Source organism: Nyctereutes procyonoides, unplaced genomic scaffold (genome assembly GCF_905146905.1).
Source record: "Nyctereutes procyonoides isolate TBG_1078 unplaced genomic scaffold, NYPRO_anot_genome, whole genome shotgun sequence".
NCBI classification, from domain to species: Eukaryota; Metazoa; Chordata; class Mammalia; order Carnivora; family Canidae; genus Nyctereutes; species Nyctereutes procyonoides.
Window position 1 is genome coordinate 7,266,670 of NW_026575047.1, and position 25,769 is coordinate 7,292,438.

The following is a 25,769-nucleotide window of genomic DNA, read 5'->3' on the forward strand; positions in this document are numbered from 1 at the left end:
TAATGGATGAGGGAAATAAATTTTTTTAAAAAATACTTGATCGATATAAAGGAAGGATGAGAAAAAAGGGAAATAAGTACAAAGAATGGATGGGAAAAATAAGGAATAAAGAGTAAAATGGCAGATTTAAAACAGAATCTATCTTTATGTTGCATTAAATGTAAATGGTCTAAATATACCAATTAAAAACTAAACTTGTCACACTGAAGAAAAAGTATATAAAAAACAATTATATGCTGCTTTGAAGAGACACACATTAAAACTAAAAGAAGAAAAAATTAAGAGTAAAGGCTGGAAAAAGATATAACATGCAAACTCTAATAAAACATAAAAAGCAGGTGTAGCAAAATTCGCTATGCTGGTCATAGAGCAAGCCTCAACAAATTCCAAAGGACTGAAGTTATTCAGAATGTATTCTTTGATTGCAGTAGAATTAAGCTAGAAATCAATAACAAAAGACAAATTTTAGTATATTTCCTGCCGAAGCGAGCACACAAAAGAAAAATTTATGAAACATGAATGTTCACATCAAGCATCCTAACCAATAATGATAAAAAGCTTCAAGAGTCTGCCTAAGTCAGGTTTTAGCACTGAGTCCAGGTCAGGTTGGATTTGCTCGCAAATGTCTTATAAAAAACAACCTTTTGAAAAGCCAGACTATTGGTATGAAGGTGGTCTCGAGCAGAGGTCTGCGAAGTTTTGTTTTGTTTTTTTCTTTTTTCTGTAAAAGGCAAGATAGTATATATTTTAAGCCTTGCGGGCCACACATAGTCTCTACTTATATTCATCTCTGTGTGTGCTTGCCTTAGAACTCTTTAAAAATGTAAAAAGTATTCTTAGCTCTTGGGGCCACACAAAGCAGAGGGTGGGCTTCATGTTATTTACGGGCCATAATTCACCAACCTCTGAAAAACATTTTCAGATGCACATGACCTCAAAAATGTGCCTCCTGTTCACCTTTCTTTAGGAAGCTACTGTAGTATGTACTCTACAAAAGTGTAAGAGTAAGCCAAGAAAGAGGAAGAAATGGGGTCCAGCAAGGAGAACCCAAAAAGTTAGAGATGAAAGAAAAGGAAACCCCTATGGTGATGACAAAGTTAATTTCAGGAGGGCAGCTGTGTCCTAAGCAGACTCCAGGAGAGATGTTACTGAGATTAAGTTAATCCAATACCTGGTGGGTCTGGACATACTGGGAGAGATCTCAACAACTGTGGGAGAATTTGGAGATCAAACACATGGAAAATGATAAGCACGCAGAAAGCCAAGCCACTAAAGAACTATGAAATATAATGATTACTTCACAGAAAACAAAAAACTGGGTAAGAAAGAAAAAGTAATCATAGGATACTACATGGCTCAGCTGTGCCTAGCACTCATGTGGTCATAATAGGGGACACTGGTCGAACCAAAAAAAAGATATATTTATTGGGAAAATGGGACAGGAAGTGTGGATGTGAGGGACAGCAGGCGGGGGCAGGAGAGGGAACTAAACTTTTTACAATGGATTAACAACAGACAAAGCCTATAATGAAAATAACAAGAAATAGTGGTATATAAACGTGTCATTGAAAGATAGAGCCAAACAGTAAAGAAATAACGAAAAGACTGAAAATGACTTATTCTTGAGAGCAGGGAGCAGTCTGGGTGGGGTTGCAGATTTCCTGATTTTTCCAGGTCACATTATTATTTTTTGTTTCAGTTAAAATTTCCTTATTTTCGCCTTTGTCAAAGTCTGTGGCTCTTTAAACCCCATGCATGCGTGATCGCTAAAAAATACGGATTAAATCAAACATTGCAAAACAAAGAAAGGGAACTCCATTTTCAGTGAATAAAGGACATGGCTTTTCCTTTGTACACAACATCTGACAGATTCTTACACAACAGCCTTCTCGGGGTCTCTAGGGAAAGTCTCCAGGTTTCCTGTGATGTAATAGAGAGAACACCACAAAGTTCCTTCGATGTGTCCGCCCTGTGCAGCCTTATGGAAATATTCACCAGCCAAAGTCTGTAGAGAGATCAACAAAGTCATCTCATTGGTGAGGAGTCCTCCTGGCTGGGCTGGTTTCACCAGAGCCAACCTGGGGGGCCAGGGTGAGGAGGGTGGGGGTGGACACTTAACGCCTGGTAGTTTCACTGGCTTACACCTTCTTAGGATCTTTAGGAAAACTGAGTCAAGCTCCGGGAAGACAGCCAATCACAGAAGCTGGCCCCTGGATGCGATAACCTCGATGGGAAGCTATTCGGGGAAGGTTACCCACTAAATAAATAGGACAACACGTCGCTGGGACTCGCACAACCCCTGCAAGCTACACAGCTACGCTTCAGAGTTTTGCCGAAGTCACACCAGGTGAACATTCAGGCATTGGCTCTCCTCACCTTGCTTAATACCTTTCTTCAAACTCGTGTGCAAAAACTGCATTTCCCGTAGGAAGGTGAGAATTAGAATATGACAATAAAAAATCCACACTGGCATATACGTGGGTGGGTTAGCAGACATTAGCAACGCATGAAAATATACAGCCTCTCCTGCAGTCAGAGAGAGGCAGAGGGAAAAAATAAGACAAACATTCGGAAGGGCGAATGTTCTGCTGGTTTACTGTTATTTTTTCGGGGGGCACTTTAGCGGTCGTTCTTAAGCCAGGGCTTTGGAGTCAGACAGGCCTGGGTCTAAATCCCAGCTCCGCTCCTTAGCAGCGCAGGGTGACCTTGGCCATTGGTAATCTCTCCAACTGAGAAATGTCTCCAAGTGAAAAGTGGGGCTTCTGATGGTACCCAGCACGAGGGCTGTGTCAAGGACCAGGGGAGATGCCTTCTGGAGGCTTGGCGGGGGCTTCACGGCAGTCACCTTCCAGCGGCCTACCCCCGGAGACCTGCCGCTGCCTCCGTCTCCCCCCCTGCATCTTCCACCTCGACACATGCCACACACTTTGGAGTCACCCTGACTCCTCTCCCTGTCACACCTCACATCCAATCCGGTAGCAAGCCCGGTCACCTTGACCTTCAAAGGACATGCATCACCCAGCCACATCTCTGTCCCCTCCTGGGGTGGCCCATCCTTTCTCGCTTGGATTCAGTACATTAACCCCCTGCTCCCCTCTGGTCTTCTTTAATCCTAGTCTCTGCTAGGATCCAGGGGGAGGCTTTTAAAACACAGCACTGCCCCGTCCAGAGCTGCCCAGTGGTTTCCCATCTTCCTCGAGCAGCCACGACCTCACAATGACCTGCGCACCTGCCCGCCCAACCTGCCCTCCCACCTACGCCCCTTCCCCGCTTCTCGCTCCCACTACGCCAGCTTCCCTATTGTTCCTGGAGCATGCCAAGACTGCTTTCCTCTAGGGCTTTGCCCTCGAAGTTCCCTCTTTCTGGAATATTCTTCTCCCAGACAGATGGAAGGCTCCTTTAGGATTCTGTACTACATCAGATCATCAAAGAGATCTTCTCTGATCTTTATTTCCCCATGACGCGTATCTCCACCCGCCCTCATGTTACATATTTATTTTCTTATTGTCTCTGCTCCCCTCTGGAATATAAGCTTCCCAAGAGCAGGGGCTGTTTTCGTCTGTTGCTGTGTCCCTGGTGCCTGGAGGAGTGCCCGGCACAGGGTGGGCATTCAATGAAATTTGTTGACTGTAATGATGCAGAAATTATAATTACCATCATCAATAGTATTATTAATAATCAGAGGCTCCCACTGTGCGCAGGGATCCCGGTCCTGCCTCCACTAAGCATGTGGCTCTGAGTAAGCCTTGACTGGTCACTCCGTAAAATGGATACAATCATAGCAGCTATTCCAGAAGACAGAATGACATGGGATGCATGTCAGGTATTTCTGAGTGTCTGTCACAGAGGAAGTGCTTAGCAGACACTGAAGATTAGCACTCTTTTCACTATTATTAAATCTGGTCTCAGGGCACCTGGGTGGCTCAGGGATTGAGCATCTGCCTTTGGCTCAGGTTGTGATCCCAGGGTCCCAGGATCGAGTCCCACATCGGGCTCCCCGTGTGGAGCCTGCTTCTCCCTCTGCCTGTGTCTCTGCCTCTCTCTGTGTGTCCCTCATGAATAAATAAATAAAATCTTAAAAAAAAAAGTCTGGTCTTATATCAGGCAACCCTATCTGGACCCAGCACCCTTTGCTTCCGGTAAGATCGATGCCTACATTGCCTGCCTGTCATGCATTCTTACCTCGTATCGTCTCCCCCTCCCTCCCTAACTGATGACTCCCTCCTTCGTGCAGCCTGCCCGGTTTCCCCTGTTGAGAACTGTCTGGGTCACAGCAATTAGCTCACATTTGACACTTGGCTCGAGACAGTCCTTTGCTGTTTGCTATCCTATCTGCCTAACTGGGCCCGGGACTTGAGTGAGGACAGGGGCTGTGTCTTGGGAGGCGTCTGCACCACCCACAGGCCTGGTGCCACCCCCGGGGCCTCAGGCAGGCCGGACACACAGTAGCTGAGCTGGTGGCCAGCTGGTCTCAAGTCTTACTTGATTCCTTTCAGGAACTCCTGGGAAAATGCCATCCAAATACAGGACTCCAAGGTTGTACGATGCATCCGGGTTCCCCATCTCTTCTGCTTTTAACCAGTACTTGGCTGCTTTGGCATAATTTTTCTTGAATTTGTGGTAATACCATCCCAAGCCATTGACTGCCTGATGCAATCCCTGGATTTCAGAAAAACAAAAAAAAAAGAAATCACTTTTTTGTTTTGTTTTTACTGAGACCTAAAGAGAATCGATTGTTGTGAAAACACTTTGCCCGAGTCTGAGCAAAACCTGTCTCCTTTTGGGGCACAGATGGCATTGAAGAAGAGCTAAGTGTTAGAAACCACGAGCCCACCTCAGAGCCTTCCTGGGTGGCTTCCATCTGGCTGCTGCTGGGATTCCTGATGCTGTCCCCCAGTCACGGCTCAGCTCCTGAGGCTCTTTGACATGCCCTTGTCTACAAAGAGGCCTCTTACTGCTCTGCAGTACTGACAGTGACCTTGAAACTCCCCAGCACTCACCTGCGAGAGGAGGCCTGACACCATCCCTGGGCTGGGACACTTTCTAGGTTACCTGCCTGCCCATCTGTTGATTACTCTGCCCTGAGCACCAACAGGTCCTCGAGGGAAGCAGCTACAACAGCCTACTTGCAAAGCACAGGTGCTTTGAGGCCACTGAGAGTCCTAGTCCTGACAGGTAGAGTGGAGGTTGTGGGGGGGAGGGTAGTGGCGATGCGAGGAGGCTTTTAAAACTATGTCTACACCTGGGGATGGACTTGAGGAAGCACTTCATGCGAATCTAGTCTGGAGCTTCCCCGTGCTTGCCGATTTCGTGCTATCAGATGCTCTCGTCTGCCTTCCCCGGGTGCTCCCACCTGCTTCCACAGGGCAGCCTGCACCCTGGTTGTCCAGGCCTTAGGAGCCCTGCAGGGGTGTGAGTGCTCCTGGGGGAGCCTCCAGCCCAGCAGTGAGACACCTGTGTGCAAACCTGGGCCTGGGCGTACACGGTTCTCATTCCCCTCTTCCTGCCAGACCCACGCAGGAATGCCATGAAGAAGCAGGGGGACAAGGATCTGAGGGTCACACCGTGCCTTGCATGTGTAAGACTTGTCAAGTCAGAGTCTAAGTATAGAACCAAATCTCTTTCACCACCTTCACAAGCAAAGGACAGGTGTCCCTTCAGAACAGATGCCAAGATCCCCGTCTGAGCCTTTTCAGTCTGCAGTGGAGCCTAAAAAGCTACACTTTCTAGTGTTTCTGTTGGGCTCCGGGTGCCAGGAAGACCAGGGGAAAGAAACTAACAAATCCCATTAATATGGAAGCTCCATGAGGGCAGGAATCTTTCTTCTGTTTCCCAAGTACCTATATTAGAACTTGCCACAGAGTAGACACTCGATAAATACTTGATGAATGACCCAAGGCCACCCTTTGAAGGCTGGTGCTACACAAAATGGAATCCAAATCCTATACCCTGGGGATGGAGAGTAGGGTTCAGAAATGCAGGCCCCCAGGATAGCTGACCCCCAAGACGGCTGATGTCTGGAAGGGTGTCAGTGCCATGTATCTATCTGGTCATAGAAGGAAACTTCCCAAGCCTCACACTGTACTAGGTGCAAGATGGTCTCCTAGGGAGTCTTCCAGAATGCCTTTCAATACTGGCTTAGATCAGAGCGTACTACAAAATAGTAAGAACCAGCTTTGGAACAAGCCTATGCAACGTGCACATCACAGTGACTTCTGCTGCAAGGCCAGAGGCCACAGGCTTATTCAAATGCACCTGTCACCCCTCAAAACATCTGCAGAGCTCCTTGAGGAATTGCATCTGGAGTCCCACAAGAACTCCCGTCTTCCGGCTTACCGTTCATCCTCTGTTCTGCACATTGACAGCTCAATCACCAGATTTGCTCCCCATGGGACTTCTCGCTAGTTCCCCCAAACCAAACTACACTGGACCTTCACCACGGTGCCTGACAAAGAGTGGGGACTTAAAAATTCCTTGTCCAGTGAATGAGGGAGAATCACATCGCACTTTGAAGGATGTGATGACTCCAGGCCATAAAGCTCCATTTCCCGATACTCAACCTAAACTTAGCTAAAAATCCCTTCAAAACAAAGCACATTGGACATCAGCCCACCACTCCGATGGCTAAAGAGATGCCAATTTCACACCTGCCCTGTTTAGGATGCTTTGGAAGGAAGGCCCTCTCTGAGCCCCATCGAACTGCTTCTCCACTTTGGCCTTTTAATTTGTGTGTGTGTGTGCTTGGGGGGAGGGGGTGGGCATGAGGTGATGTGTCCTTCATGGGCTCCCTTCTCATGGGTCATGTGCCCTCTTGACACCACAAAGGTGGAGAAAAATCCTCTTGGCTCTCTTGTTCCTTGCCCCAATCTCTTGTTCTACACACAAAAAAAGAGGACTCTGAACTTCTCAAGGGAGAATGAGGGGAAAAAAAAAATCAGCATGGATACACCAGGAGTCTTTGTTGATCAGGCAAATATTAGCAGCCTTGGGGAGGAAAGCACTTTCAAGAACCAGAAGGGCTATAAAGGACTCTGTCAAGGCTGTTAGAATTCTAGCGGGTTCTGCGAACTTTATTTATTTGCAAATCTGCGTGCACGCACCTGCGAGTGTGCAAGCCCTGTATGTGCGTGGGTCCCCTCACAAGCGATATCTAACCTCCCTTCTGGGGTGCTGACCTGACGACAACATTGAAGAATAAATAGCGACAAAGACAGAGCAGGTTTTAAACCTGGTCACCAGCTTGATAAACATCCCCAAGACTAAGGCACACGGGAACTCAACGGGGCATTGGACACGACAGGGTTAACCTTCCAAAGAATTAGCCTCTGGTTTCCCTAATTCAATGGCATTTTTACACAGTTCCAAGGAACCCGGTCCCCCCACCCTGCTTATTGTCAGGGCAGCCCCGTGATTATAATTTTAGCTTTCAAACAAACTGGGCCTGAATTCTATTGACTGGAAGGTGAATTCGGCTTTTGAGCGTTGCCCTCCCCATTGTGGCAGGTCACTGTGGTGTTGGAGCTCCAAAGTGACTAATCACGGCTGTGCCAGCGACCCTCCCTCCCTACTCTTTTCTATGGGCCGGGCCAAAGGCTGAAGGCTGGCCATTTCCGCCTGCAGACTTGGGAGCCCGTGGGCGTGTGTGGTGCAAATGTTTCCCTCTGACAATACGCAGAAGTGTTACCTTGGAAGCGGCTTTCTTCATCAGCTCTAAGGCGAGCCGTCTGTTCTTTTTCACTCCTTGACCCTAAACAATGGTAAACAGCAATGAGTATGAAGAAAATAAATCCAGGCTGCCCTCGAAAACACCACGCAGGTGTATCAACTTGGCTCCATATAAAATACTGGAAAGAAAAATGAAAACTCCAGCCTTCTTACTTAAAAGCCTATCTTCAAGATTTCTGTAGGCAGAGCCGCTCTACCATCATCATCACCATCATCACCACCACCACCATTATTTTGCTTGTACGTGTGGCCCAGAGACCACAGACCTCACCTTGCCAGCTTAGCATCCACACAAACCCCCCATGGTCATGGGGTGAATCGCATTCCCGTCAACCCACAGATACTACTGGGAGAAGCCCTGAAGGACAATTAAATGAGTTTGGTCATCTTGGAAGCGACTTTCTGCAGATGGCCTCAACTGGGAGCCAGATAAAGCACTCGATCTGCCATGGACAGTCAGAAGTTATTACGTTGTCCTTTGCAGCCTTCCTGGGTCTTCTCAGGAGTGCCCAGGGTGGACCAGCTCGAGAGCCAGCTGTGAGGGAGATAGGACCCCTTGGAATCTGTCACCTCAGATGCTGACAGAAACCGACAAGGTTCCTCCTGCAAGATCAAGGTTTTCCAGAAGAAGCGGTCTGAGCACCACTTTGGGGCTCTGGCTACAAGAGAGAAACTTTGTGGGACCACAGTGAGTTGTCTGCAGGACCGTGTGGGGAAGTGGTGGGTCTGAGGGTGGGGCGGGAGGGGTCCTCAAGGTCATCTCACCATAGGATTGACAATGAAGCTGGTGGGCAAGGGGAGCCAGATGGAAACCATCGCCACTACCAAACTCACCCAGCACCTGTGATCGACACGTACACTGCATGTGCCCTGTGGAGCCTTCCTGGCCTCAGACACAGTGGTTGATGGGCTCACAGGTGATACCACGTGGGGGGGCTTTGCTATATTCATTGCAACCGGATGGTCTTAGCAAACATCCCTGTGTTAATGACCATGTGCGCGGCACCGTGCTGCCATATGTAGTCTTCGCCACAAGCCCCGGGGGTGCAGCTGGCATTCCCACCTGAGCCCCTGCATGCCCAGAGTCCCACACTGAGTGAGACACAAAGGCAGGATTTGAACCCAGGCAGGCAGGCCCCACAGTCCAAGCTTCTGACTACCACGCTCTGCTTCCTGTACATTCCCATCCCGTGCTGAGAACGTATAATGATTCATGACCTCCTCACGGGACGCACAAAACGTGCAGGGTACGTTTGCCTCTGGATTTTTCAGGCCCCAAAATAAAATTGTGACTCCAACTAAAAGTTAAATTATATACACCAAGTTTCTACTCGACTTGAAGTTACCCATTTAAAGAAACCGATGAGCTGAAGCGAAGTTGAAGATGAAAGCGTTTTTCAGAAATGCACCATTACTTCATTTAATAGAGAGGAAGAGGAAAGAAAAAAGGACATGAAGACTACTTGGAATAACTGGCAGTGAGACAACCTTTTTGGAGGTCTGGAAAAGCGTCAGAAAGATTAGGACGACGGATGTTAGAACCTGGTTGAACTCAAGGTTTATCTTTTGCAACTTCTTTGCTCTGAAGGAATACAGTGGGCCCAGACCGGATGAGTTACCCAGAGCCTCACAGTTAGATCTGTGACTAGAATTCAGATACTCTCGTTTCTAGGCATCAAGCATTTTCCAGAATATTTGTTATTTATACCTAAGTGGGATAATTTCTTGCACAAAGACTCTGCACCATGCACAAATCTGAGTAGTATTGGAAGCTGTTAAGTGAGAAAAATGTGAAGTCTTGGTCTGCAGTAAGTGCTCAATAATATCCGCCGGGTGAATTCATGGAAAAAAGCTGCTACAGTAAAAGTCAAGGCTCTATCCTCATGAGGATGCAAAACAAGATGGCCTGGATTTTCTTAGACAAGAACAAGATGCCAAATGTCCACCCAGAGCTCCGAGGCATTTTACTGCTCTTCACATTTGGGAAGCTCATGCTCTGCATGGGGTTATTTCAGATGGAATACACTTAAAGTGACCTTCTGGCCAGAGGTGAAATCCTCCCATTACTGAAATACTGAAAAGGGGCTTCCTTCATCCCCACTCAGGGAGTTTTAGTTAGAATGCAGGAAAACCCAAAATCATTAAGGTTGGGAAAACCTCCAGAGTCATTTATTCATGAATTTGCCTCTCCCTCTAGATGGTGAGCTCTTGGTGGTCAGAGGTAATGTCTGATTCACGCTGTTATCTTCTCTGCACTTTGACAGTGGCCAGCCCAAATCCGGCGGCCAGATGCCTCTGCGTGCCTGCCCTCTCCCTATCAAGGGGCATGAGCCCCTTGAGGTCAAAGACATGGAGCACTCATCCATCTGTCCCTCCATCCAGTGCAGAGTCTGGCATTTTGTCAGCCCCGAATGGGTGTTTATTGAATAAACACTTGGCTTCATTGGCATATGGCAAGGAGTCAAACCATTTCTAAGTTGACTTGACAACTGAAAAAGGAAAAGTCCAGACCCTAAATTTGGAAACCATATGAACCAATAGGTTTGAAGGCCTTAGGGGATTAAATGTAGCAGAGTCATGGCTGTTAATCAGTGAGTGGCCACGGCGGTGGTTCTGAAGATGGACCTGGCCACATGACTCCATGTCCTTGTTTGAAGACACTTGCTCTCTGAGGGCAGCTGTTTCCTTTGGACATGACACGGGGCCCAAGGGCCTCCTTACCAGAACCAGCAGATCTTTTTTTTTTCTAAGGCTGGTGAGTTGATGTCTGTGTTTGGGGGTGAAGAACACAGACTCTGAAGCCAGACTGCCTGGATCCCAGTCCCAGATCTCTAAAATGCACCAACTGTGCGACCTTGGGCAAGTTAAAAAAAAAAACAAACTTTCTTTGCCTCTGTTACCACATATATAAACAGCAATCATAACGTACCCCGTGCTTATCTTGCAAGATGGTTGTAAGGGTTAAATGCATGAACACATGTAAATCAGGTAGTAAGTGTTCAATCAATCAGTGCAAACCACGGGGATTTCATATTTTACATTTCTTGAAGCCCATTCAATCCGTGGTCCTTACCATTGTCCCACGAGATCAAATAACTCTGAGGACACCTAGCTGATGACTGCAGAGGAGAGATTTGAACTCCATTCTGTCTCCTGGGCTAACGCTCCTTCAACCCACCCCCCATTCCCATGTTGCCTTAAAACAAGATCTTTGTTTTGACCAACCAGACTGGCGGGAGCCAGGCCAAACACGCACTTGGTGAAATTCATTGAAATTCAATGACAACCCTGCCTGGTGCTGAACTCGCAGTACCTCTGGGGGCTGGTGGCTGTTTTTCAATCCATAAAGTATGGGTGCCTCCTCGAGTGCTAGAGTTCTTGCAAAAGCAAAGAGAATCCAGGAGCCAAACCAACAACTAATGATTAAAAATTCGACCAAGGGACTGTTTTTGATTCTGCCTTTTCAGCAAATATCTCTTTCCATCAAGAGTGACAGAAGCAGATACTAAGTTTCTCCAGCTACAGACTCCTTGTTTGCCTGCATGCCTACAGGAAACTGCTTGGGAAGTCTGATAAGAATTGCATGATTTCAGCCCAAGTTGAGGGACTCTTACCTTGAATAACACAATGGCATAGTCATATATTAATGCGGGGTCCTCAGTCTCCAGGGCACCCTTGGCATACCACTCGATTGCCGCTTCAGGATTCTTGGCCACACCTTGCTGGCCCCAGAACAGCATCTGGGCCAGTCGTTGCTTCAAGACAGTAGCAATTTAGAATAATGACTCTCCTGTGGAATGCTTAACACAAGGCTTTAAAAGGTGGAAGGACAAACCTAGTTCAAAAAGTTTTCATACTGAGAACCAGGAATTAGGTAGACACACATTATCGTCCAACTGGGGGCTGGAGCCCTGAAAGGTGATCTTGTGTAAATACAAGGCAAGGCCTTAGCAACCAGCTGGAAACAATGCATTATGCACATGCATGTGAATCAGTCTACCACACGCACCCAGGGGGACAGCTGGATGGAACTTGGTCAAAAGGACTGTCTCCTCTCTTTTGGGAGGTACATGCCATCCCCTTAACCTAGTGAGTGGCACGAAGGCCTATGCACATCCGAATCAGAAGGGCACTCATCTCCTCCCACCCCAGCATTTGTCCACACGGCTCACCCCACCATGACACTCAAGATGGGGAGCTCTCCAGGGATCGGAACCTCAAGTTGTGATTTGTCTGCCTTTCCCCCCTCAGTCCCCACTCAGCAAAGCTCAGTAGAAACCCACAGAAGTTACCCAACAGGGATTTGCTGAATGGAGGAAGGGAAGTGCATACTAGCTCTGGAGCACCCAGGAAATGACTCCGGCGGTGGGCCTTTCCAGAACTAGGCACTGGAATTCCTTCCTGCACTAGAAAGATGGGAGGCTTGGGATGCCCAAGGAGGGAACCGGAGGAATGTTTGTTAACTTTCTGGCCCCATTCTGGCCCCCTATGGTCTTTCCTCCTTTCTGCTTCTTCTCTCATCTCCATTTCCTCCTACTCACCCCCCTGCCCCAAATACTTATAACCTCCAGCAAAGTATCTCCTGAAAGTCTAGGAAGACTTCCACAGATGGGCGGGAGGCCTATTACTAAAGGGTCTCTGAAATGCTTGCTTGTCAATGCATTTGTCTTTTCTATTTTCTTTCTTTTTCCCATCTCTGGACTTCCACCTGCTTAGCAGATTCAGAGGTCCTTCCCCACACCATGTGCCCACTAGGAGAAAAGGTGAAGGCCATTCTTTGGGAAGGAGGCCCTCTCCCTCCGGGTACAATCAGCCTAAGCTGGCTCCTGTCACGAGTTTCTCTTCATAGTGAAACCAAGGCAAGAAGTCAGATAGAGAACATTCTCCTAGCTTTCTGCCCTTTCTCATGCCTCGGAAAAGTCCATCCAAAGAACAAGACATGTTCAAGAGCCAAGCTTGGTGCTTTGGTATAATACGCTGCACCTGATTTCTGTTATTCTCCTAGCCAAATTCATGGCCTTCTTCTTGCCACCCATCTAATATCTCCTGCCCCCCAAGATGCTTCTCTTTCTTTCTATCCAATGCCCTAAAATAGCCATTGGTAGTCTTGAGGCCAGATCAGAAAGGTTGCGGCTCTCTCTCCTTCTGGGTGCAGGGTAGGGCTACGCTTCCGGCCCACGTGAAGTCAAGAGAGCGCAAGTGACTTGCGTTGGCCAGTGAAATGGGAGAAGTGGCTTGTGCCACTTCTAAGCAACCACAGCTGTGGGAGGCTGTTTTGCAGTGAAGCCCCTGGTAGCTTGGTTCGTAGGGGCCGGAGAGGACACAGCGCATGCTAATCCCATCAGACCGGTAGCAGGTGCAAGACACTGACCCACATTGTTTTAAGCCAGTGAGGTTTGGGGTATTTCGTTACCGTGGCATAACGTGAGCTATTATAACTGATAGGATTGCCAAAACAGTGGGCCACATTTTTACCTGAGCGGCCGCATTGCCTCGGGTGGCTTCATGCTTCAACCACATAAAGACATCTCCGTCCTCTTTGGTCTGTACCTTGAGCGTTTCATCATCCTTCAGTCTAATTGTTTCAACATATGCCTGAAAAGGAGGGCAGGAAGGGAGATGAGGAGGGAGGGAAAAAGGAAAGAAAGGGGCGGAGGGGGAGAAGGGAAATATCCAAATGATTTGGACACGCAAAGCCAGGACGTTATTCTGAAACTAGCAATTGCTCAAGTAAAAACGATATGAATAATTGAAACAAGAGGTGTGCTCACGATGCCATAAGATCAAATTGTTTTTAAATGAATGTATCGCATCTCATATATCTAAGTGGGCATTTTTGTTCCTATCAGAGCGTTTGCCTTGGGAGGGCAAAATTTATTTCACTTCCACTTCTGCTGCTCAGGCTTGTTCAGAAGACCACTTTCACGCCGCTGATTTCAGAGCCAGATTACACACAGCATCAAAAAAGGTAAATCAATATTTTCTAAGTATAACCTTGTGTTTTTTCTTATATATATCCCAAAGTGTTATTATCCTGCATGACTAACCTTTTTTATTTAGCGGGCTCAGCTTCAAATATCTTTTGGCTATTTCCAAAAATTAAATCTACCTTGAAAAAAAAAAAGAGGGCATGTTCACTGTGAGGATGTGAGCAAGAATGTGCTAGAGGCTCTAAGGATGAACCCAAAGGGAGAGTTCACAAAATGTTTTGAATTTGAGCACGGCCTCCGAGGTATCCGACTCCTCTGAAGAAAATCAGACTCATTTTGATGTGTAAATTTGGGCTGTTTATCAAGAGACCAGTTCTGTTGTTTCACAGGCTCCCCTTACACATAATGAACTCTATTTAACAATGCCATGAGGGGCGCTGGAAAGGGCTTCCCAGGCCCGGCTCATGCCATGGGCAGATGGTGAAAAAATTGGACCTACATGAGTTTGGGAAAGAAGCCTCAGAAAACAAGGAGCCAGGCCTGATTTCCCTTCTGACCCTCTTTGTTAATTAAGAAAAGTCCTTGTATTCACAACTCGAGTCTGCAGCCCCATTCCAGAGACTGGTGTGGTCATGTGGAGCCATGGGTCCCTTCCAGGGCCATTTTGGGGGACTAAGAAGTGGGGACTGTGCTGGGGCTCAGAACCCAGCAGGCATCACGTCCTGCTCAGGTTTAACCTGGGGAGGTCCCCAAGCCAATAGCAACAATCAGAACAATGACACCCACCACCTTTCATTGAAACCATTTCTGTACCGGGTGTTTAAGATTTTTCTCTCACTGCATCTTCACCAGAGGGCTGCGATCCAAATATCAGTGTCCTCAACTTATAGGCAAAGAAGCAAGGCTCAAAAGGTGAAACCATCAGCTCACGGTCACCTTGCAGAGCAGGCCCCGAAGCCAGGCTGGCTTAACTCCAAAGACGGGGCTCTTTCCGGCTCCGCAGAGCATCACCGACCAGCAAGAAGACCCTAGAACCCGCTCAGTCTCCTTGACTCTTGACAAGTGTGAGGCCAAATGAGCTGGTGCTTCAGCTCAAAGTCCAGGGGATGCTCTACTGTGTGACCCTGGAACTGGGCTACAGCGTGAGCTGTTCTCAGCTAGAATTTTTTTGTTCAACTGGAGAATTTGAGTATTTTGATTTTTGGTTGTTTTTCTTCTCCTTATTTTGTGCCTTCCTCTTTAACTTTGTCCTGGGACTCCCTACCCCGCAGGGATTTAGGTGTTTCTGCCATTCTCGGGCAGTGATGATACATCACTGTTTTAATGATGATATATCACTGTTTTAATTGCTTTGCCCGAGACTGACTCACCGAATCTTTGCAACCTTATGAGTATCACTGTCAATATCTCCCACTTCACCCATGTAGAGAAACTGAGGCTCAGAAGTTAAGTAACGTATCCAAGATCATCTGTTTAGTTGTTCAAACTTAAGAGGCAAAAACAAAAACAAAACAAAACAAAAGAAACAAACCTTAAGAGGCAAACTCAGGCTGGCTGGCTGTGGGGCCCATGGTCCTCACCACCCAGGAGGGAAGGCCTCATGCATCTGAGAGGAAGCAAATGGTAGACTGTTCCCTGGTCTTCCCTGAGACATAGTGAACCCAAACTGGGTCAGGAGGAGGGTCTTAGCAAAGGCCATGTTTCTGGGGGACCTGAGCAGCTGTGCCTCGTGCTGAAGAAGGGACACTTTTGTCCTTTGGATCACTGTCCCCTGGCCTAGTCCTTCCTGCTCCCCTGGGCAGTGCCGTCAAGCTTTGCAGCAAGATGGAGCCATTAAGGGCACAACCTTTCACAGCAGGCCAAGGGAACCCTAACTCACCACTAACTGCCCGTGGGCCTCAGGCACTAACTTTATGGAGCGAAGATTTAGTCTCTGCATCCATAACGTGGAGCTTAGCATGGTACTTGCTGTATCGATAGCACTCAACCTATCGGCTATTATTTTTTATAATATGAAGAGTTAGAAAGGCCTAGGTTCAAACCGAGGCCCCATGACTCATTTGCTGTGTGACCTTGGGCAGTTTTTTAGCCTCTCTGAGCCTCAGTTACCTCCTCTGTAAAGCGGGAGCTGACCTCATGGGGTTGCATGAGGATTTAAGGAGATTGTTTCTAAAAGAGCTCGGCAGAGGGTGTGGCCAATGGGAAGCTCTCGGTGAGGGAACTCATCGTTTGTTAGGGCCTCAGGTCGCCCCAACCCATAAAAGTCTGACAGTAGTTTAGAACATTCGCCCTCCCATTGGTTTTGGGTTTTGTGCAGCTCGCAGCCTTCTGTTGTGGGGATGGTCTAAGAGAGCTTTTACTTTAGAAGATGGGAGAGACAGAATTTGAGGAGGGACTTGCAGGGCCAGAAATGTTTTTAAGAGCTCATACTGGGCGCTGGGCTTCACTAGGCGCATGTTGTGTGGATTAACTTATTCAAGCTACAACCACCACGTGAGGTGCACTCCATCATGGCACCACGTTATAGATGAAAAGCTGTACAGGGACAGAGGTGGGCAAAATTACCCAAGATTTCACACCCAGGTAACCGCAGACCTGGGACCCGAACCCTGGCAAATCTGGCCCTGCAGCCACACCTCAACTGTCTGCCACAGCCAGGCAGCTGGGGGCCTCCACGTAGTATTGGGGTCCGTGTGGCGGCAACCAGCGCCATGTCACAGCCACCTGGCTGGGGCCTAGTGTGAAAGCCAACCACCTACAGAGACATCTGATGAAGGAACCAAGTGAGCAACACTTGGTTGGTCATTCATTCAAACAATATTTTGTGACCAGAGAATGATGCTTTAGATAGAAACGCCACCAAGCCAGGAAGAAGCTGTGGCCGTGGAGAAGCAACAGTGGAGACGGGTGGGAGCCAGAGCTGGGTAGATGCTGGGCAGGGACCCAGAAGCCCCACACTGACCAGTGCTGGCATTTTTGTGGCTTCTGGGGGCTTCTTTCTGTTGCTGTGTTACGAAGCAAGGTCTCTAGAGTGAACAGTACTGCACGGCTGAAACCTGCTGCTGACCAGGTCAGAGGAGCTCCAATGTCTGGAGACTGTGCAGTCCTCAGGCCCCCACATCCAGGGTCAGAGGAGATGCCACACTGTCCCAGAACCTGATGCCTCACCTGCTTCACCACCTTTCCCTCTGCTCAGCCCACAGGCTACAAGGGCAGCGTTCACAGCACATCTGCCACCTGCCATTGATGACGGTGCCAGGCACCAGGCAGGGCAGAGGGGAGGGGGCGCCGGGGAGGGCCGGGGAAGTGGGGGGCACAGGGAGCGGGGGTGAGAGAGAAAGAAAAGACACAAAGAGAGCAAAGCGAACAGGTGAGAGAGAAGTAGGGGGAGAGAGACACAGAGATGGAGAGACAAAGAAGAAGGAAGACGGAAACTTTGCAACTGGGGAGCTGGCATTTATTTCCCGGAGCACCTGTGTTCCCTGGAGTTGTGAAACACAGCGGTTCAGCCCGCCCTCCCCAGGGACTCAGGAGCGGGGTCGTTCCAGAACCTACACTGTCCACCTCCAGTAACTTCCCCGCAAGGCCCATGGGACCGCCAGTAGGAACCTGCCTCTGGGGGGGGGGGGTTAACGTCTGCTAGAATGCTTGGCTCCCAATGGGGGGAGCACATGTTTTCTTTGTTAAAATTTAACATTTTAGGGATTTCATCTAAGTAAGAAATATCAGCTATAAGTTCCCAAGATTCTCAAGGGAGGGATTCAGAAAGGCTGAATGTGAGACGCGCAGGACCTGAAGCCACGTGCCCTGGTGCGTGCAGTCCACAGTGAAGGCTGGTCACGTCAGAGAGCACCAGGGAGTCAACGAGACAGCGCACCACGTTCGTGTTCGTCACTGGATACGCAGCACGGTTATCCCGTCCATCATCCCATCGGTAAACACTGGGTGCCAACTGTGTGTCAGGCACAATGCGGGGCCTGTCACTGATGTGAACAGACAGGAGCTCATGTTGGGGAGCCTACAGTCCCCTGGGGAAGCCAGCGCTGGGACCCTGTTCAAGGCACCCATCGGCAGGTGTACACCGGGGTGCCGCGGCCCCCCCCACCAGCAGGAGATCTGGAGGAGGAGGAGGTGACGTCTGAGCCCAGGGTTCACGGAGGGGGGGTCAGCAGGCAAGAGGGGGGAGCAAGTGTGGAGAAGCACACCAGGCGGGGGAGGCCGAATGGGGCTAGGAGGTGTGAACAGCACAGTGTGGCCAAAAGTACCGTGTCACCAGAGAGGACAGATCGAGCAGGGATTAGGGACAGCGGACTTCGGAGAAAGAGAAACCAGATCAAGGAAGGCCTCCCATGCCAAGCCACCAGCCGAGCTTAGATCTCGTGGGTCAGTTCCTCTCAACTCTGGCTGCATATTATGAGCATCTGAGCTTTTTCTTTTTCTCTTTTTCTTTCTTTCTTTCTTTCTTTCTTTCTTTCTTTCTTTCTTTCTTTCTTTCTTTTTCTTTCTTTCTTTCTTTCTTTCTTTCTTTTTCTTTCTTTTCCTTCCTTCCTTCCTTCCTTCCTTCCTTCCTTCCTTCCTTCCTTCCTTCCTTCCTTCCTTCAGATTTTAGGTATTTATTCATGAGAGACACACAGAGAGAGGCAGAGACACAAGAGCCCGATGCGGGACGCGATCCCAGGATTCCAGGATCATGACCTGAGCCAAAGGCAGATGCTCAACCGCTGAGCCACCCAGGTGCCCCTCTGAGCTTTTTAAATACACTTGAACAACACAGGTTTGAACTACATGGGCCCACCTACATGCAGACTTTTTTTTTTAATACTGTACTATGAATATATTTTCTTTATGGTTTTCTTCTTCATATTTTCTCTCTAGCTGACCTTATTGTCAGAACACGGTTTATAACACATATAACATACAATATGTATTAATTGACTACTTACGTTATCAGTAAGGCTCCTGGTCAAGGGCAGGCTATCAGTAGGAAAGTCTGGGGAAGTCAAAAGTTATATGTGGACTTTTAATTGTGTGGGGGGATTGGTGCCCTTAACTCTTAGGTTGTTCAAGGGCAAATGTATACACATTCACATATGCACATAGGGCCAGGCTGCCCGGCCTGTGGCTTCAAGACTACAGGGTGGAACCTGAGCAGAGGTATTCTTTAAACCCCAGGGGACTTTGATGTGCCACCGGTTGAGAACCTTGATGGTTGACGGCCTACTTTGGCCTCGGTGAGAAGAGAATGGATGGGACAAGACTGGTGACAGAAAGACCAGTTAGGAAGTGTATCGGTTTGCTCTGGCCGCCACAACAAAACACAGGTTGGGCGGTGCAAACCAGACGTTCATTTTCCCGAAGTTCCAGAGGCCAGAAGTCCAAGATCAAATTTTGGCAGGTTTAGTTTCTTCTAAGGCCTTTCTCCATACCATGCAGGGGGCCACCTTCCCACTGAGTCCTCATGTGGTTATTGCACTGTTTTATCCGTGTCCTACCCCCTCTTCTTATAAGGACACCAGTCATATTACAACAGGGACCATCTAATGACCCCAATTCAACTGAATTAGCTCCTTAAAGCCTTTATCTCCAAAGAGAGTCTCATTCTGAGGTGCTGGGGGTTAGGGCTTCAACAGGTGTGGGGGGGCACAATTAAGTGCAGAACAGGAGGTGGTCCAGTGGCTCAGGGCAGAGATGACGAGGGGTGAATGTCGCCTGTGGCAGCGGGAATGGGGGGTGGGAGGAGAGAGGGGTGGGCAGGTAAGGATGGTGGGATGAGTGTACCTGTGGGAGGATGGGGAGGGACGGCTCCTGGGCTGCTGGCACAGACAGTGGTGCCGTCCACGGAGGAGTTTGGCGGGGACGGAGAGGGGAGGTGGTGTGTTGCCTTCACAGCGTGTTATGATTACAGATGGGGGCGCGTGAGAAAAATCTCAGCTGGAAAGGAAGGTCTGAGTGTCATCAGTATATGGAGGGCAGTTGACCCCAGGGGTGTGGATGAGACCCCTGCTCCTCTAGGAGGTGCAGAGAGAGGAGTCTGGGACCGAGCCTTGTGGAAAAGCACATTCCCAGGGCGCCTGGGTGGCTCAGTCGGTTAAGCATCTGCTTCCAGCTCAGGTTATGATCCCAGGGCCCTGGGATCGAGCCCCGAGTCGGGCTCCCTGCTCAGAGGGGGGCCTGCTTCTCCCTTGCCCACTCCCCCTGCTTGTGCTTGCTTCCTCTCTCTCTCTCTCAAATAAATAAATAAAAATCTTTAAAAGAAAAAGAAAAGCACATTCCCAGGAGCAGAGAGAATGAAAGAAACTCATTTGCGATCAAGCCACAAAAACAAATACCCACCCCCCCGCCCAGCTCCTTTCTCTTTCACCTGAGGCCGAGTCCCGCTAAATCATACAGAAGTGACATGAAGCAAGATTACTCATAAAGAAGATGAAATGACGTGAACCACGAGTTACATAAAAGAGAAAATGAAGTGAGAATCCAGGAAGGAGTTACTGACGGATCCTCGGCTTGTTAATTAGAAGTCTGGCTTTCCGCATCTCCTCATTGGTTACGTGCTGCTGATGAATTAATAGATTTCTCAACAAAAGGACATTTAAATCAATGTATGACACCTGCTTAAATTCTCAAGAAGCCATTAATTACACATTCTTAAGAAAATGAGCGAGGATACAACTCTTCTAACTGTATAATTCCTATCTGTGATTCTTAATCATACGACTTTCAGCTGCAAGATGGATCTCTTCTATTCATCTTCCCTGGTTCTGACCAATTAAACCTTTTCTTTCATAATCGCAACATTTCATGTGCCAAATCTTCAAAAGAAAAGGCGCTTGTTAGCAACATACCATTTCCCATTGCTAATTTATGCTGAATTAGAATTCTTAAAAGTATAATGTATACATAGAGGACAGTGTTAACACATTCTGGCTGAGTGCAACAACTGCAACATGACTTCGTGGCTTGCTTTTTCTATGAATTTTTTTTTCATAATAATTCCTTTCTAAAAAAAAACAAACCCAACTTTATCGATTCATAAATTAATTCCTGTCGAACTGAGGTCAAATTTTGTGCACGGCTTATATACGCTGTGAGAATACATACAATAATGATGAGGTTGCGTAAGCTTATTCAGGAGAAATCACTGTTTTTGGAAGGAATTGGAACATCTCTGTAGATAGCCATTTGGTATTTTATAGTTTGACTCATGTTTAATGGTCACTGACAGCATATACCTCTGAGTCATTTATTTTGAAACCGTATGGCCGCCACTGCAGATTTCATTTCCAGACACCATCTACTCCTATCATCAAAGTGCAAGTTTTCTGCACTGTGAGTGGTTTTCTGAATGCAATCTAGAAGCAGCGCTGGGGACCAGTGACTGGACGGGGTCCCAGTTAGCTGCTCAGGCTAAGATTCTACAATCTTGACCTAGCCAGGGGTATCCCCTGGGCTCACGGGAGCAGAAGCAGGGAAAATCAAGAGTTTATGGCCTCCACCAGGGCCAAATCCAGCCATGCAGTTTACGTACTATTTATGGCTACAGAAACCCAGGTTCCCTGTTTGCTTATATATTGTCTCTGGCAGGGTTGAGTAGTGACAACAGAGGCTGTATGAGCAAAGCCTCAAATATTTACTATCTGGCCCTTTACAGGAAAAAAAAAAAATCGCCAACTCCTGGTAGAGACTGCTTGCATTTCCTCTCCACCTCAAGGGCTACGACCATCAAAATCTCTGAAATCCTTCCTGGATAAAGAGGATACAGACAAAGACATTTCAAGAAGCCAACCACATCATAGTCTGTACTCTACTCCCACCAAACGCAGACCTGCCTCATCTAGAGGCAGCTTTCCTTGAATTCCTGCATGATCACTTCTACTTATATACCCTTTCATTATGGTCCTCAAAACAAACCATCAGTTAATTCAATGTAACATGTTATGTATTTTTTTGGCAGATATAAGCCACTGATTTCTCCGCCTCATGAGTTGATAGGATTTGGAAGCCTCCAAGATTAGAAGCTAGAGTTATTATTCCTCATCCAGTCCTTAATTTGGGCTGGGGCAGTCTTCAAGCATCCCACGTCGGTCACTTGGAAGCCCTGAGCTAACACGGCTCTTGTGATGTGGATGGATACTTCTCGGGGTGCCCAGCATTGGGAACATAGCCAGGGGTGGAGCTTGCTTCCTTACACCACAAATTCTGCTTGCTTGTCACCCATTGATAGTAGCCCTTGGCTTACTCTCACCACTCTATTTGACCCAATCCCTAACACCTCCAGATCCACCCCTCACATGGTCTTGGAACAAAGACAAGGTGTCTATATTTCTGATACACGTTTTTTTGCAAAATCAAAATATGCCCAGGGCCAAATCTACTCTTCCCATGCAAGTCCTCCTGTTCATGAAAGGCTTTTCATGTATAGATGTGGGATTGTTCCTGCATTCAGCCTGAGAAGACAGTCAGGAAATATGAATTGGAGAGTGCAAGATAGCTTTTCTCTCTATTCAATTATGCTCATCCTCTAAAAAGCCTGAAAATGAGCCAACCACAGGTGCAGACACTATATAAAATTGTTCAGGAAGCCCCAGGAAACAGAGCCACAACCATCTCTGCCCACGTCTTTATCTTACCTGGTCTCCCTGAAGCGTGTGCTGGTCAAGGGGCGTCTTCGTGGCAATATTGCTGTAGTAGGCATAGGACAGCTCCCAGTCCAGGGGGTAGTTGTCAATACCCTGGTAGTGTTTGTATCCAAGATTCATTGAAGACAGCCTCTCACTGCCCTGGCCTCCCACCAAACTATACAACATGCCCTGTTAGGAAGAAATTTACAGTCACAAATTTACAGTCTTGTTCACAAGACTGTAGAAAAGGGTCATAAAATCCTAACATTGAAAAGTCATTTGACCCCACCCCTTATATATGAACCTCGTCATTCCAGAAACATGTTAATGTGCCTTTAAAAAATTTTTTTTAGAAAAGAAGCCACAGCAGCTCTCTAATGGATTACAAATCCTAATACTCTGTCCTTCTTAATGCCTAATAGCTCATGACTCCTTGACTTCTGTCCATTACTCAGTGAAAAGAGAGGTCGTCCTCTGACTTCTCTCATAGGATCTGTTTGTGTATCCGCCAACTGTTCCAAGGATCCCCAGTCTGCTTCAGCTACATCATCTATGACAGACGATCTGCATAGGGACCATGTCCTAACCTTACACTCTCAGAATGTTAGTGTTGGGAGGGGTCTTTGGAGGTCAGCTGGTCCAACAGCCTCATTTCATATTTGAGGAAAGACAGGAGAGAGAGATTTGAAGTCATGTGTCTATGGCCAACCAGCCACTTTGGGACAGAGACAGGGCTAGAATCCTCCACTATTTCACCTTTGTGGGGATTGCCATGGGGACTCGGGGAAGCATGCCATTGGGGATGAACTTCAAGAGGCCAGAGACATACACAAAGAAGTCCCTTGGAGGGGGCATGGAACCATCTGGGCAGGTTTAAACAACCCGAGTCTCTTCAAATCCAGGGTGTGTTCATGCTCGGTGTAGATCTGAAAACTAAAAGTGGTCAGGAACCACTCATAGCACTTATAAAATGGGATTCCAAATGTTCAGCAAGTTCTATACTTAATTGGGTCTCAAAACCACAACTTAAACAGTCTGATATAGGCTTTTCTATTGACGGTAGAGGTCTGGCTGTGACAATACTTTGCTTAGAGAGGTCCGAATGACTTCACTTAGCAAAACGGTCATGAGAGATGATGGTCCTAGGGCCAGAGCAGTTAAGTAGTTCTAAGAATTGGGTTAGAGGCACCTATTCTGATTCCGGTAAGCCCTGCCCAAACTCTGACTTAGAGTATACCAGTCATACCCCCAGCCTGTGTCCAGAATTGAGGCACCTTTTTTCACTCACTGAAAATAGAAGATCCTGTATTTAAAATAGCCCTAGGACGTTTTTCTTGAGTGTAAAGATTTTTAAAGGACTCCATGGAGCACGGACATGTCTAGTTCCCACCTGGGGCATGAGAGCATTACTCTGCAAATAACGCAGGTGACTGGTGTTCCTGGAACCTATGAAATACTCTACCTGCAGCTGATCCCGAGGTACATTTAATCCAGTTTCATAAAAGACTGCGAGGTAGTAGGATGCTTTATGGTATCCACAGCAGCTGGAATCCATCAGAAAGGGGACGACAGAGCTAATTTGGTGAAGACCATCAACAGTGGAGAGTCTCTTTACAGCTTTCTCAAATATCCTCCTGCCGATTTCTAATACAGATTCATTTTGGTTCCTTGGCACTGTAAATAACCACAATTCACAGCACACACGATTAATTACCATGGGATAGACGTGGCTATAGAAAGAAGAGGGAAAAGCCAATTAAACCACCTGAGTTATTAATATGGCTGTTTCTGCAGCGCCTTGAAATATACCACCTTCCAGGAAGGTAAATTAAGCCCTTTGGGGATGCCACGGTGTCATTCTGCAAATAGTTTTTTCTTTGGCACTAAATGACAGCCCAGTATCCTGGGGAAAAGGATGTGCCTTATATAGCTGAGAAAGCGCCTCCAGGGAGTAATTTACTCGGTGTAACTCACCACCAAATCAGGACCACCGAAAGTTCCAGAGAGACTTTTTTTTCCCCCCCAAGACTCGGGGAAGAAGAATGTATTTTATCTCAGAAATAGTTCCTAGGTGCCGCTCTAAAAAGTCGAGCAAAAGAACCTTATTTTGAGATGCTTTCTTATCTTTTGCCTCCAGTTTTTCTTGAGGGTTTCTAAATACAGTAAAAGGAATGAGTCAACCTTTTAATGGAGGGCTTAAAAAACACCTAATATTGGATTAGGTGTCTTATGCAAATTATGTCATGTAATCGGAACAATTTGATGAGGTAGGGACTATTATTAGTGTCCTCATTTTTCCAATGAGGAGTTTGAAGCCTGGAGAAGTCAACTAACCCGTCCAATGTTACAAAACCTGGTAAGTGGCTGAGCCGGGTTTTGAGTTCAGCTTTGCGGGTCAGGAAAGTAAGTCAGGGTCTTACTTACCTGTGCTGCACCTACCTGCTAATTAAGGGGCTACCGGATGTCTTAATAAGTGCCTCACCATTATCGATAGACCCTTCTCTATGCAACTGCCTTAAGCTGTACGGTACTTCCTTTTACCCAACCGTCTCACAAATCTGATAAACATTTAAGCCCCAAACTAGCAGGTTATATGGTCTTACTACATACGCGTGACTGTCTTCCAAAGTTTCTCTACACTATTCATCTCCCATGTTCATCAATTTAGGCAACAAATGTTTATTTTCTAATCTATTAGATTATATGTTACAAAAGACCATATAGAATTCTGTAGATGTTATTTATCTTTAAAGAGACATGGGCATCTTATTTAAGACAAATTTTATCTGCCTGAAAATTGTCATGTCCAACATTTTTCTTGTCTTTTCTCATTCTATCCCAAACTGAAATGCTACCAACAACTTTCAGGAGGCAACAAGGGACTCATTCCATCAGTACCCCCATTAAGGGGAGCTTCCAATGTGGGAAAACTGAAATGGGCAGGTCTGAGATTAGATTTATTTAAGGGCAATTCTCTTGCAGAAGTCCATGCTAAAAACGGAGGCCAGTGGGATCCAAGCATGAAATTGTGAAAACCAAGCCAGTGGGAGCCAAGGATGAAATTGTGAAAGCCAAGCTATTGGTTATGAGCTGGTGCCAGTCCTTTTGGGCACATAGGCGTGCTGGCTGTTCCCTGAGTGGGGGACACGTGCCTCCACTTTGTCGGGCTGCGAGGAAGGAGCCCAGCCCTGCCCGGAAGGCAGTCTCATCTCCTGGCTCCCAAAACACCTCACCTCAGCCTTCTAGATTCCAAGAGGCAACTGCTTTTACTCTGTCGATCCCAAGCAACAGGTGCTGAAAAAAATCACCAGACTAAACAAATGCAATTTGCTTCTCTTTCTGTATTTTTTAATCCCTAAAGAAATAGCTGCTTTAAAAAATTTTCAAATAATGCAGATTTGTATAAAATGAAACCACAAGTGCCCTCTCTCCCAATCCTTCTTTAATAGTGAAGATAAACACTGTTAAAAGCTTGGTGTGTATGCTTCCAGACTTT

General features: G+C 47.2%; 1 protein-coding gene across 2 annotated transcripts in view; it reads right to left on the reverse strand.

The window, feature by feature from the left end:
• Window positions 1-25,769, reverse strand: part of SEL1L3 (SEL1L family member 3) — a 99,979-nt gene that overhangs the window by 24,406 nt on the left and 49,804 nt on the right. For both annotated transcript variants that reach the window (XM_055326831.1, XM_055326832.1), the window contains 7 exons: window positions 23,736-23,947; window positions 22,283-22,462; window positions 13,201-13,320; window positions 11,340-11,480; window positions 7,685-7,747; window positions 4,483-4,659; window positions 1,878-2,005 (listed from right to left, as the gene is read on the reverse strand). In XM_055326831.1, the coding sequence (XP_055182806.1) occupies window positions 1,878-2,005; window positions 4,483-4,659; window positions 7,685-7,747; window positions 11,340-11,480; window positions 13,201-13,320; window positions 22,283-22,462; window positions 23,736-23,947 (1,021 nt within the window). The remainder of the gene's footprint in view (window positions 1-1,877; window positions 2,006-4,482; window positions 4,660-7,684; window positions 7,748-11,339; window positions 11,481-13,200; window positions 13,321-22,282; window positions 22,463-23,735; window positions 23,948-25,769) is intronic.